The sequence below is a fragment of the Ochotona princeps genome, chromosome 20 (genome assembly GCF_030435755.1).
Source record: "Ochotona princeps isolate mOchPri1 chromosome 20, mOchPri1.hap1, whole genome shotgun sequence".
NCBI lineage: Eukaryota > Metazoa > Chordata > Mammalia > Lagomorpha > Ochotonidae > Ochotona > Ochotona princeps.
In genome coordinates, this window is record NC_080851.1 from 30,107,653 (window position 1) to 30,119,738 (window position 12,086).

A 12,086-nucleotide genomic window follows, 5' to 3' on the forward strand; every position below is an offset into this window, starting at 1 on the left:
GTGATTTTTCTAATTGTTTCTGATCTTTTGCATGAATAATAGAACTCTTTCTAAAAACACAGTGGGGTGTGATTTGTGGCATGCTTTTTGTTTAATACACTCTAAATCACTGGCATCTAATTGCAATGAAATATCTCTGATGTTTGTGGAGAAGATGTGATCTGTCCTTTGATTTTTCAGTAATTTGTCACATTATCAAATGATGCTAAAGCATAATGTACTGAAAACAATTGATTTGTCATTAATTGTTTTAAAGGACTCACTCATTAATTGTTTTAAAGGACTCACCCACAATGCTTAATGTATTAACGAGTCTTTGTTATTTCTTTGTTTAGGAGACACAGAGCTAACGGGTCAAGAAGAACTGATGGAGATAACAGAAGTTGACGAGGGATTTTATTCCAGGGCTGCGTCTAGTGCCAGCCAGTCAGGTTTATCAAACAGCAGTCACAATTGTAGTAACAAGACAAGCATGGGGAAGAACCAGAGACGGTCGGGAGGGAGCAAGCCTGCAGGAAGAGACAAAGAGGCGGCCGGAGAAAGCTGCAAAGATCATTTTGCACGAAAGCAAACCCAGAGGGCCCAGAGCGAGAACCTCGAGCTCCTGTCTTTGAAGAGGCTGACGCTGACCACCAGCCAGTCTCTGCCCAAGCCCAACAGCCACGGCTTGGCCAAAACAGCGGCCACTGTGTTTAGCAAGTCCTTTGAACAAGTCACCGTCCCGCAGAATCCACCACCTGCCATCGCTTGCGGGCCTGGGACGGAAGCCAATAGGTTTTCCGCTTGTAGCCTGCAAGAAGAGAAGCTGGCTTATGTCTCAGAAAGAACTGAACTTCCGGTGAAGCATCAGCCGGGAGCACAAAGACCGCCTAGTATTAGCATCACCTTATCCACGGATTAGCCTGTCACGTTTTTCTCTCTTATGCTAGGGATTCTGGCGCCGCAATGTGGCTTTTGATGAAAGCAGCATGGGTCTCTCGTGCCTGCTCCTGACACGAGTTCCGTGGTCTTAAATGCTGGAGGCGCCCTTGACTTTACGAAGGGAATGATGTCTAGATGGCAGTAAGTGGAAACACAGTTTGGTGATTTCCTGGTTATGTGTTTATTTTCTCCCTCTTTGGGTTTGAATCTTTTTAAATTTCCTTTCTTGTGACTTGCCCTGGGAGTTGTCACTGTGGCAACAAATTTCAGCAAGTAAACTAAAGCATCAAGATCAAGATGGCTAGATGTCATGTGAGGGTGTGAATTGGTGGGATTTTTTTGTTTGTTTGTTTGGTTGGTTTTTGTCTTTTTTTTTTTTTTTTTTTTTTTTTTTTAGACTTCTGTTTGGTAGCTCTGTGCTTGACCTGCAGAGTCAGAGGGACTGTTAAGCACAGAACCAGGCAGACATGTGACTCAAGATGTTCTACAACTGGCGGCGATTCAGTGAGCTGGGCCAGGAGAGCAGGCGTGTGAAAAGAAAATATGATGTCTCTGAGAAGTGTCCGATAAAAATATGGGTGGCCAGATCATCTCTAAGGTTGGAAGGGCTTGTTCAGAGCCCCGGAGGATGCCTTGTGTGGTTCAGTACCTAGGATATGATGTGATTCTGGGACCGTTCCTTTGTTAGCGTTGAAATATTTTTATGTCAAAGAACAGATTGCTGGTAGGTGTATTGTTTTTAAAGTGTTTGATCTGGATGTAGCAAATGGAAGTCGATGGATTCCGAAGGCAGACGAGGGCACAGGGCTGATGTATGCTGCTCCTCAATTTCGGAAGTCCTCCCCAGTGTGGATCCTTTTAATTTAGAGAACCATCAAAGACTCCCTGGAAATCATGAAATTTTGCAACACACCTTTGCTCCAGATACCACTACTGACAGTTATCAAATTATGTGTCTGCAGATGAAGAAGGGCTTTTCAATCTAAAGGATGTCCCGGAAACAGTTAAAAATGGTGAAATTTGGACAGGACAGCATTCATGTATTAGCCAAGTGAGGGTTGCCAGTGTTCTTAAAATAAGAAAGCTATGAAATGTATTTCTTGCTTGTGAAGAGGCCTGCTTGAAAGATTCTTATGATGACATACGAAGAGTGATCCAATTAGTTACCCCCAAACCAGAAAATAAAAACAGGAAAAAGTGAGACAGCAGAAGCTAAACAAGCTTGGACATAACCCTAGGGGTGGACGTGGTCTCCAGATGGACGTAGATAGTTGGTGTTTGGCAGTCATGGCAGCTGTCAAGGCGGAGGTTCCCTTGTGAAAAGCAAGTGTGTGCCTTCAGAATTCCGAGTGAGAGGAAGAAGCAGGGCTGAGGATGTTGGCGACTCCAGGCCTGCGGAGCATGGGGAGCTGTCCCCGTCGTGGACTCTTTGGCTTGGAGTACACAGTGGATTCCTTGTTCATGACCCCTGGCTGTGGTCCCCAAGAAAACTCGCCAGTCGCTTCCTCCTGTAGCTGCTTATACAGAGTTCACATATGTGAGGAACTACCTGTGCCCTGAAGAGGGCCCAAGAGTTTCCATGCTGTTTTGACTACAACTGCTGTGCCTTCCAGTTGAAGCCCAATCCTTTAAGAAACCTAAATACAAAGTGGTTTTTGGCATAAATGAATTTGATAGATTTTTAAAATTCAGTAACAGGATGGAGTAAGATCTGTTAGAATAAATTATAGTAAAACAAACAAACAAAAAAACCAAAAACAATCAGAACTATCAGGCAACCAGGCAGTAAAAGTTGGTATTGTATTAATATAGTAAGAATTCTATGCACAATTTAAAGTATTTGTAAAATTCACTGTGAATTTCCTGTTTTTTTTTTTTTTTTTGGAATTCTTTGATAGAGTATTTCCCCTGTGCATGGTTTCTAGCAGTATTGATATTCAGAAATGTGGTAGGATACGTTTTAGGAAAAGCTAGGTGACACAAATGAGAGCTCAGATTGTAGCATTGCGCCACAGGAATGGAACTTGACTTGATATTATTCTAGATCTCTGCTACTCACATGGTGCAAAGACTGGTAGGTAGGATTGAGGTCATTCAGCATCTTTTTGTTTTTTAAAAAGCAAAAAGCATAGTTTCATTGAATCAGAGTCGGGATTCTGCCACAAGCCCGAAATGATTTTTAAATGGATTAATGTTTGAGAAGAGAGCACCAGAGTACAAAAACAGGTGACTTGTGTGATCGCTTTCCAGTGGTCTCGCAACCCGAGGTCAAATATGGTAGATGTCAGACTGTTATAATCTTCATTGTTTCGGACATCACGTTAATTTGTTAATAGCATTGACACATGACTTCTGAAGTCCTGCAAGTTTCTGATGATCTTTATTTTTTTGTTTTTTTTTTTTTTTATGACCTTCACATTGTTGATCAGGGCAAAAAAAAAGCAACATTTTGTATTTTCTTGTTAACCATGAACGAAATCAAAGCTGCGTCTGCCCACAGTCTTAAGTTGGGAAGATGGCTTCTCGGCCTTTTGGCTAAGATCAAGTGAAATTGAAAGAGGTACCACTGTTTTATATGGTGCATTTGCATGTGTGTTTTCTTTTTGATAATCTCAGAAGTTATTTTGCTCAGTGAAGTGATTCTGAATTTTTGCTTCAAGTGATTTGCACCAATTGCTCTTCTGGTGTGTGGAGCTAGTTCTATTACCCATAAAATTCTTGTATGTTACCTTTAATACTATTTCAAATAAAGGTTACACATTGAAATATTTATAGCAGTTTTATAGCAATGCTGAATCAACTGTGACAGTAGTTGTTTTTATCCCTATCGCTCTCTTCCCCCTTCACCTTTCAGGCCTGGAAATTGAGGTGACTTTTGTATGTCGCTTTGCTATAATGATGCAAATGGTCACCAATTTGCTCTGTTTTCTGAACAATGCGTCTGATCCAGGGGAAGGATTTCACACAGAATCTGGGCCCTGCACCCGAAAGCTCAGAGGATCTGAGCAGAAATCACACTTCTTTTCCACATTGTAAGCCTCGGTGGGTTCTGGAAATGGCCCAACTTGTCATTGTTGAAAACCTAACCCTCCAGGATGTTCTAGGCAAGCTGGCCTCAGCGGTCGCCTTCTGGAATCCAAAAGGGGAGAGACAAGGCAGACTTTTTAAAGCAGCAAATCAGAACACTCCTGACCAGCATCTCCTGGGAAGCACCCCAAGAGGTCCTTGTCTGCCACCCCACAGCTTCCAGAACCAAGCATTGCAAACTTGAAGAGTGGAGACTCTCAGCCTACTGAATTGGTGACTCGGCCTTAAGTGATGACTGAACTTTGTTTTGATGAAGCAGTATTTCCTTACACTTGTCATACAGGAAACAACCTAACAAACACGAGTCTTTAAAAAAAATAAAAATAAAAGAAAGTGTTAAAAGGAAATCTATTTTTAAGCCAAAATAGATCAAAATGATCCCACTTTTAAAGAGATTTTGTCTTTTTTGGAAGAACAATATGCTAAAACAAATTGTGGAGAAAAATGTACTCGGACATGTGATTTTAAACCTATCTAAAATGGACACTTTAATGTTTGAGTCTGTAGGCACATTAAATCTGCATTAAAGAGAAGCACATTAAGGAAATAATAGACATTGGATCATGCAACTGAAAAATATTTATGGAAAGCTATTGAAGCAGAAATAATTTGATGGGTATCTAAGTCTTGTAAATACACATGAATGTATAATTGTGTCTTCCCAATCTTCAGATGGAATTATTAAAACTGTCCATTAATGAGCATGAATTTGTACTTTCAGATTTGTGGCTTAATAAAATGATACTCAGTAGCCCATGTTATTCAGGTTTGTGTTTAATATTGTTGAATTCTTCATGAGAGACCGTCAGTGCATTATCTGTGCTTTGTGTACAAAGAGAATTGCAGTAGACATTTTGAAAGCTGTTTTATGTTTTTTATAGCTGAAATCTAGGGTCCCTGTATCTTAATAGGAAATTTTTTGCTGGTAAACCTGAGATCTGGTTTCACATAGTGTGGTTCTCTGTTACATGAAGCTTACCATGTACCTCATATCCTTACTCCCAATCGTGTAGTGATACTAAACCTTTCACAATGAGTATACTTATTTCTTACTGTGTTCCTATGAGTTTACATTCCTAAATAATTAACTATGACTTTGGATATTTTATTTGTCCCCTCCATTTTTAAGGCTATGGAAACAAACTGGAGTTTCTGGTTTTGTTGTTGTTGTTTGTTTTGTTTGTTTTTTTGAAGTTTTATATATTTGTGTAAGTGTTCTTCGTATGCAGTAATTTATACAGCAAGTATTGGCTTCTTATTTTATTGAAATAAAAACTAAAAAAAATCAAATGTATTTTTTCCAGGTCATTTTACTCCTAAAAAAATGTTAAAAATTTGCAAAACTCATGATGTGGAGGAAGAGAAAAAAGGAAGAAGAATTAGGTGAGTTGGGCCATTGAGAGCTTTTGGGATAAACCATAGGACAATGCCATTTCTGACTTTATGCCTTCCCTGGTGTAGGCATGTGTAGTGTGACAGTGCTGTTAGAGTTTGTCCGAAAGCGTGAGTCCCATGGACCCATCAGTCAAGGCCAATTGTCATTCCAAAAGCACAGGAGAATCTGAAGAATGCTGTTCTGCCTTTTTAACTTTGATCAGAGTCTTGATCTCTTCAGTAGAAATCAGATGGCCCTAGGACTTTGGATAAGACTTTCTGATTGATCAGTATGAATGAAGGAATTAGGGTGATGTTAGCTTTGGGAGATAATCAAGGATTACACTCCAGTCAGTATCTTATCTGAGTAAGATTTTAGAATTTCATTTGTTGGCTCAAGGAGATTGTAGATGGCACTGCCTGAATTGTTTGACTATATGTCCATAGAATCAAGACCCACCTGGAAGCTTGTAACAATTCCTGGTGTGCAGTTGGCTGTATAAGGAATGAAGTCATTTAGAAAGTACATGTAGGAGACCAGAGCAGCAATTCTGTAAGCAATGTATGTGTTTTCTCCCTATGAAATATGTGCTCTTTTGGTGCCTAGAATAATTAGTCCCAATAATTAGAATCTTTGTTAATATCTGCATAATTATTTTATAGTTACAAAGAGGGGCCTTTATAAACAATTGTAATCACTTGCTAATTTTCCTTGCATTTTATTTCTGTGGTGGTTGTCACAGCAAATATTTATAAATAAAATTGTGGTTTTATTGACCCCTCAGAACAGTCATAAAAAAATCCCACTTTACTAAAGAGGAAACTGAAGCTGTTAAGAAAATACGTGACCTACTAAAGGTCATGTTGCTGTTGTGTGACAAAACCAGGTCTTGGACACAGTTCTTACAGTTCTTACTGTTCTATCACTTGGTAAAAGAAGATATTAAATACCACGTAAGACATGTTTATCTGAAATTCATTCATTCATAGATCTTATAGGTGATAGAGTTAAGGTTTAAACTAAAATAAAATCAAGCTTGCTAAAATTAAATTGTGATGTGTTTTGTAGAATTTGAGATTAATGTGATTCAGTGGTATATTCCTAGTTATTCTTGTATTAAAAATAAGGTAAGATGCAAATTCAGATTAAGGTTTTTTTTTTTCCCATCAGGTTGATAGATATTTAAAAGCTTTGTTATAGAATTGGCATAGGTGTAGGGGGAAGCAGCCTCTGAGACAACTAGTGGGACTGTGAAGTGGCACAGCTCAATGGGTGGGTGCTGCCGCAGGATCTAACAGCCGTAAGGTAACCTAGTAATCCCACTCTCTGTGTTTCTGCCACTCTGCATGCTGTATGGAAAACTTAATGTCAATGTTTATAACTGTAAGCATGCAAGGCATTTGTTGCAGCATTACTTTTAATAGCAAAAAAATTAAAAAATAAAAAAATCCACCCCAAACCAGAAAGGAACCAAAAACAAACAAAAAACTACAAAATTAAAAGCAACCCAGTGATCTAAAGGTCCATTAATCAAGGAATGATACTTTATGGTACATATGAATAGTAGAATATGATGTAGCCATTAAAAAAGAGTATGAATCTATAGGCAAAGACTTTGGTTATGTAATAAAATGTTCCCTCCTACAAAAGCAAGGCATGGAACTATATGAGGATAGTTCACAACACCCTGGAAAGTGTATATTATGCAGAATTTTTGCATGGATTTTGAAATGTTTTTGCACCCAAATAAACTGATCTTTTGACCCCATTTTCCCATAGACATTTTTAAGGTGCCTTCCATTAAACATTGCATGCCCCCACTTTAAACACTATACCTGTGTACAATGGTCTGTTTGAGAATAAACACATTATAATACACACATATGCTTGTTAGTGTTGGTGGGGGAGGAAAGCATTGTTTCTCAGGGTGTGGTCTAAGGCAACATGCATTAGGGAAAAAATATGATGGGTTTTAAAAAATATGATGGGTTTTAAAATGGAGCTTCTCTGAATCAGAATCTCTTAGTGAAGTATGGAAACCTATACCTGTTAATGAGTTTCTCAAGTGTTGCTAGTGAGAAAGTTTGGTTTAGCTGCTGATGGGCAGTACATTGGTTATTGAAGAGACCTTGTATTTTCAGTGGCTCCTCAGCAAGATGAATGCAGTTCATGCTGATTGACATCAGCAACATAGACCTGATAGTAAAAAGATGACATTGGAAAATGATTTTATTGACAGGAGTACATATCTGTCAAATGACCAATCCTTTACAAACAAGTCTCTGCTTTTGTTGAACTCCCAGACTCATCAGGTAACCTGTTAAGAAACCAAAACAAAATGACAGAATTCACTGCAATAAGAAGGTGCCACCTTGATCCATTTAGTTGTAGGGCCCTGAGGTCTGTACTCAAATGGCCTAGGGCGTGTCTGGCAAGGCTGGCAACAGTTGAGATTGGCCAAGTGAGAAGTTAAGGATTAGTGGCCCCAGCAAGAAAGGATCTTGAAGAATCTTGAGTAAGTCAACTGTTGGGGTAACTAAGAACTGTTTGCCCAGGTAAGCAGATTGTGTGTAACCTGCAGTAGATTGTTCTGATTTTTTTTTTTTTTTTTTTTTGACAATCAACTTTTCTGGACAGATTTCTCACAGTAAATGACTGACTCACATTGACCTGGGTGGACTACAGTTTTGTCTCAGCTGTGTTGACCCTAATAGATCCTGCCGTGTGTGTGTGTGTGTGTGTGTGTGTGTGTGTGTGTGTCTATTCAGAAACTGCCAGTCTAGGTCATATGCTTATTGGTATGTCTTCTGTTGTTTCTCAGGGCTCTCCTAGAGAGATCTAAGATTTCTTCCAAAGCTTCTTGACCCCAACAGCCCTTGGTTCACACGCTCGTTAGGTGCTGTGCAATGACTCAGTGCACTGTACAATTGGCATCTCTTCACTCGGTTGTCTCCCTCACTGATGATAGTCTCGTGGGAGATTAGTATCATACCTAACGCATGACAGTGAGTCCTAACTGGAGAGAATATGAATCCAATACAGGAAACTGGTGACAGCCCAAGAGAGACACCATTGTTCTTGGGATCTAGAGAAATCTGTGAATTCTCTAATGGACAATCACCTGGAGAAGATGAAGATTTAAAAACTTCACTGCTCCTTTTAAGTGTACTTGAGTGAAAGTTTTGTGGGTAGTAATTTAGGCTGCATCATTGTTTCTTTCTACTTAGAATGATTTAGAGATGTTTCTGGGCTCGTGTTTGCTGTTCACTTTTTTTCTGCTATATTCTGTTATCTTGTGGTGCATGGGAGTGATATCTAGACTTACCAGGAAACCAACAAGGAACAACCTAGTTATAACACTATGAATTCTTACTTCCTGCCTTGCTTGGTTCCTTTTATAGAAACTACAAGCATATTTAACTTTTCAATGTTAAGATCACTACTACCTAATGAAGGGTAATTAGTGTTGTGGTGGCACAGCAAGTTAAGATGCTGCCTGTAATGTTGGCATCTCACATGGGCACCAGTTTGAGTTTCCGCTGCTGCACTTCCAGTCAAGCTCCCTGCTAATGTGCCTGGAAAAGAAGCAGAAGATAGCCCAAGGCATCCATGTGGGACACCCAGATGGAATTTCTGGTTCCTAGCTTTAACCTGGTCTTGCCCTGGCCATTGATGGCCATTTGGGAAGTTAAACAGCAGGTGGAAGTTCTTTCTGTTTTTCTCTCTCCCTTCCATCCCCCATTCCCCCTGCAAATATATGTTTCAAATAAATAAATCTCTTTTTTTAAAAAAAAAGAAAGCACATCAAACTTACTCTCTTCATTTGGCTCACTGTTTCTACTTTTGTCTTTCCCTCTGGAACATGTCACCACTTTACTAATTCCACTCTAGTTTAGAAGCTTGGTTTAATATTCATTCTTTCCTTAACTCATTATATCCCATCTTCCTATATATAGGAGGCCTATAAAGACTGAAATTGAGCAATAAGCATATCATTTGTGATAATTTCCCAGTAAAGATTATGTTGCTGAACTAATCACAATATTGAAAACTTGGGACTTTATGGGGTAAGCCCTTTAAACTCAATTTACAGATGTAAAGGAATTATTGAGGTGGAGTGCATGTGACAGAAGAAAAGAAACAAGCAAGCAGTAGGAAATAATGCTTTTCCCAGATCACTGAAGAGGAAAAATTTGGACCTATTTATACCTACTTGTACAAGTTGATGCTGGCTACAGTAGACTACAGTATTGCAACCCCTCAAAAAGATGGTTCTGGAAGAATAGTGAGAGAACTCATTCTAGTGAGAATAGATTTGAATGATATTTTTTTGTCTGCTTTGCAGCTGAGCTATACCAACATATAGATCTATTCCGTTGGTACCTGGTCAGGTGATTGACAACACATAAGTAAAAAGATTGGAGGATTAGGGATACAACTGGGGACTGAATGTATGACTAGCCTTCTGAAAAACAGGCTCAGCTTATAAAAATTGTTTCTTATGCGCATGTTGGGTAAGAAAGCCAAATTATAAGGGAGGCACTACATATTCAGATAGTCAAGTTTGTGGTGTATATCAATCACCTTGAAATCTTAGTTCCAGATCCAGTGCAGTAGCCTGGTGACTAAAGTCTTCGCCTTGCACATGCCAGATCCCACATGGGTGCCAGTTCTGATCCTGGAAACCCTGCTCCCTTCCAGCTCCCTGCTTGTGGCCTAGGAAAGCAGTAGAGCATGGCCCAAAGCCTTGGGACCCTGCACCTGTATTGGCGACCCAGAAGAAGCTCCTGGCTCCTGGCTTCGGATCAGCTCAGTTCCAGCGTTGCAGCCACTTGAGTGAACCAGTGGACCGAAGCTCTTCCTCTCTGTCTCTCCATATATATATATATATATGTTTCTGTGGCATATGAATTCTCAGCCTTCTATTTGCCATCATGATTTCCTGCAAAATATGTAAGAAGCAAGGGGGAGGTACAATTTCACTTCCAGCAATGGCAGGATAAGTAATGAACACTAGAGTGTTTCTACTGGCCACCCAGATGATCTGAAAAAAAAAAATACATACATACATACATACATACAAGTGAAAGATGGGTGTGTGGAGAAGGCAAGCAGTGTTTTTTACTGCTCCTGGGTGTTAGGAGACCAGTGCTGCCAATTCACAGGGCTTCTTTAGAAAGCTCCTATATGCCAGGGTGGGACCCCAGAACACTCTGCCAGAAAAGTTAAATGTGAATTGAAAGTATGCCAGGGGCCGACATTGTGGTGTATCGGACTAAGCCTCTGTCTGCAATGGCAGCATCCACTGTGGGCTCCAATTTGAGTCTTGGCTGTTCCACTTCCGACTCAGCTCACTGCTTGGGAAAGCAGCAGAAGAGGAATCAACTGCTTGGGTCCCTGTGTCCATGTGGAGACCTGAAAGAAACTCCTGACTCCTGGGAAGCCTGGCCCAGCCCTAACCCTTGCAACCATTTGGGGAATGCACCAGCAGATGAAAGATTATCTCTCTTTCTGCCTCTTCTCTTCCTGTCTCTGTAACTCTACCTTTATAATAAATTTAAAACAATGAATCTTTTTCTTAAGAAAAAAAATTTGTTTTCTGAAAGTCAGATTTTCAGAGAGAAGGAGAGACAGATCTTCTTTCTGCTGGTTCACTGCCCAGGTGGCCACAAAGGCCAGAGCTGAGCCAATGCAGCAAAGTTAAGAGCCAGGAGCTGCTTCTGGGTCTCCCACATGGGTACAAGGTCCCAAGGCTTTGGGCCGTCCTCCATTGCCTTCCCAGGCCACAAGCAGGGAGCTGGAAGGGAAGTGGAGCAGCCAGGACATGAACTGGTGCCCATATAGTATACCAGCACGTGCAAAATGAGGATTTATCCACTAGGCTACCACGCTGGGTCCTTAAAACAATAAATCTTACAAAGAAAACTACCCCAACCCTCCCACTCACACAGATGCAGGCATCTCGGTTCCTGAACTTGGTTAAAGGTGCCTGGGAATAAACACACCCACCACAGGCCCCAACACCTGCAGGCCTCAGATTCTACAACTTTCCAAATACAGATGCCAGCAGAAAAGAAAAAAGCGAATTGCCTCTATAGTAGAGCAGCACTCTATAGTAGAGCAGCACTCTATAGTAGAGCAGCACTCACCAAGAAGAGCTAATTGTGATAAACCCCAGCACCTTGCGAGGCCTTCTGCCCATCACTGTGCCTGGGGGTGATGTGGCCTCAGAGATGCCTATACAAAAGATAACCAGAGGAAAGAGCAGACTCTGTAGCTTACTTTTTTTTTTTTCCAGTTGAATTTCCCACTTTCTGACACAAATCTGGGCAAAAGGCCCAGGGATAGAGTTCAAGCCAAGAAGCAAAAACAAATGCATCGTGACAACACACAGGAGGAAAGCGATGAAAAGTTTAGGACATTTGAACCAGCCAGCACAGCGGGGAATAAGAAGATCCCAGTAAGCAAGAATGTTCAGGGATCAGCCTTGTGTCACGGAAGGTTTAGTCATCACCTGTGGCTCCAGTAACCCCTATGGGCACCAGTTCATGTCCCAGCTGCTGTCTTTCTGCTCTAGCTCTCTGATAATGAAGCTGGCAGAGCAACAGGAGATAGCCCAAGGACTCAGACCCCTGACCCATGTGGGAGACCCAATTGGAACTCCTGGCTCCTGGCTCCGGGCTCCTGGCTCCTGGCTCCTAGC

At 40.8% G+C, this 12,086-nt stretch overlaps 1 protein-coding gene across 4 annotated transcripts in view; it reads left to right on the forward strand.

Moving 5' to 3' along the window:
- The window catches only part of HYCC1 (hyccin PI4KA lipid kinase complex subunit 1), a 97,797-nt gene that overhangs the window by 71,347 nt on the left and 14,364 nt on the right, over nt 1-12,086 (forward strand). The window contains exons 11-12 of one of the 4 annotated variants that reach the window (XR_009247301.1): nt 336-1,062; nt 5,313-5,391. The exons of 1 other annotated variant lie outside the window; for it this stretch is intronic. Coding sequence is in view for 1 of the 3 variants with exons in the window: in XM_058678351.1 (XP_058534334.1) it covers nt 336-901 (566 nt within the window). In the remaining 2 variants the exon portion in view is untranslated. Of the gene's footprint in view, nt 1-335; nt 1,301-5,312; nt 5,392-12,086 lie in introns of those variants that run through there. 2 more of the 4 variants (XM_058678352.1, XM_058678351.1) reach the window with 2 other exon arrangements.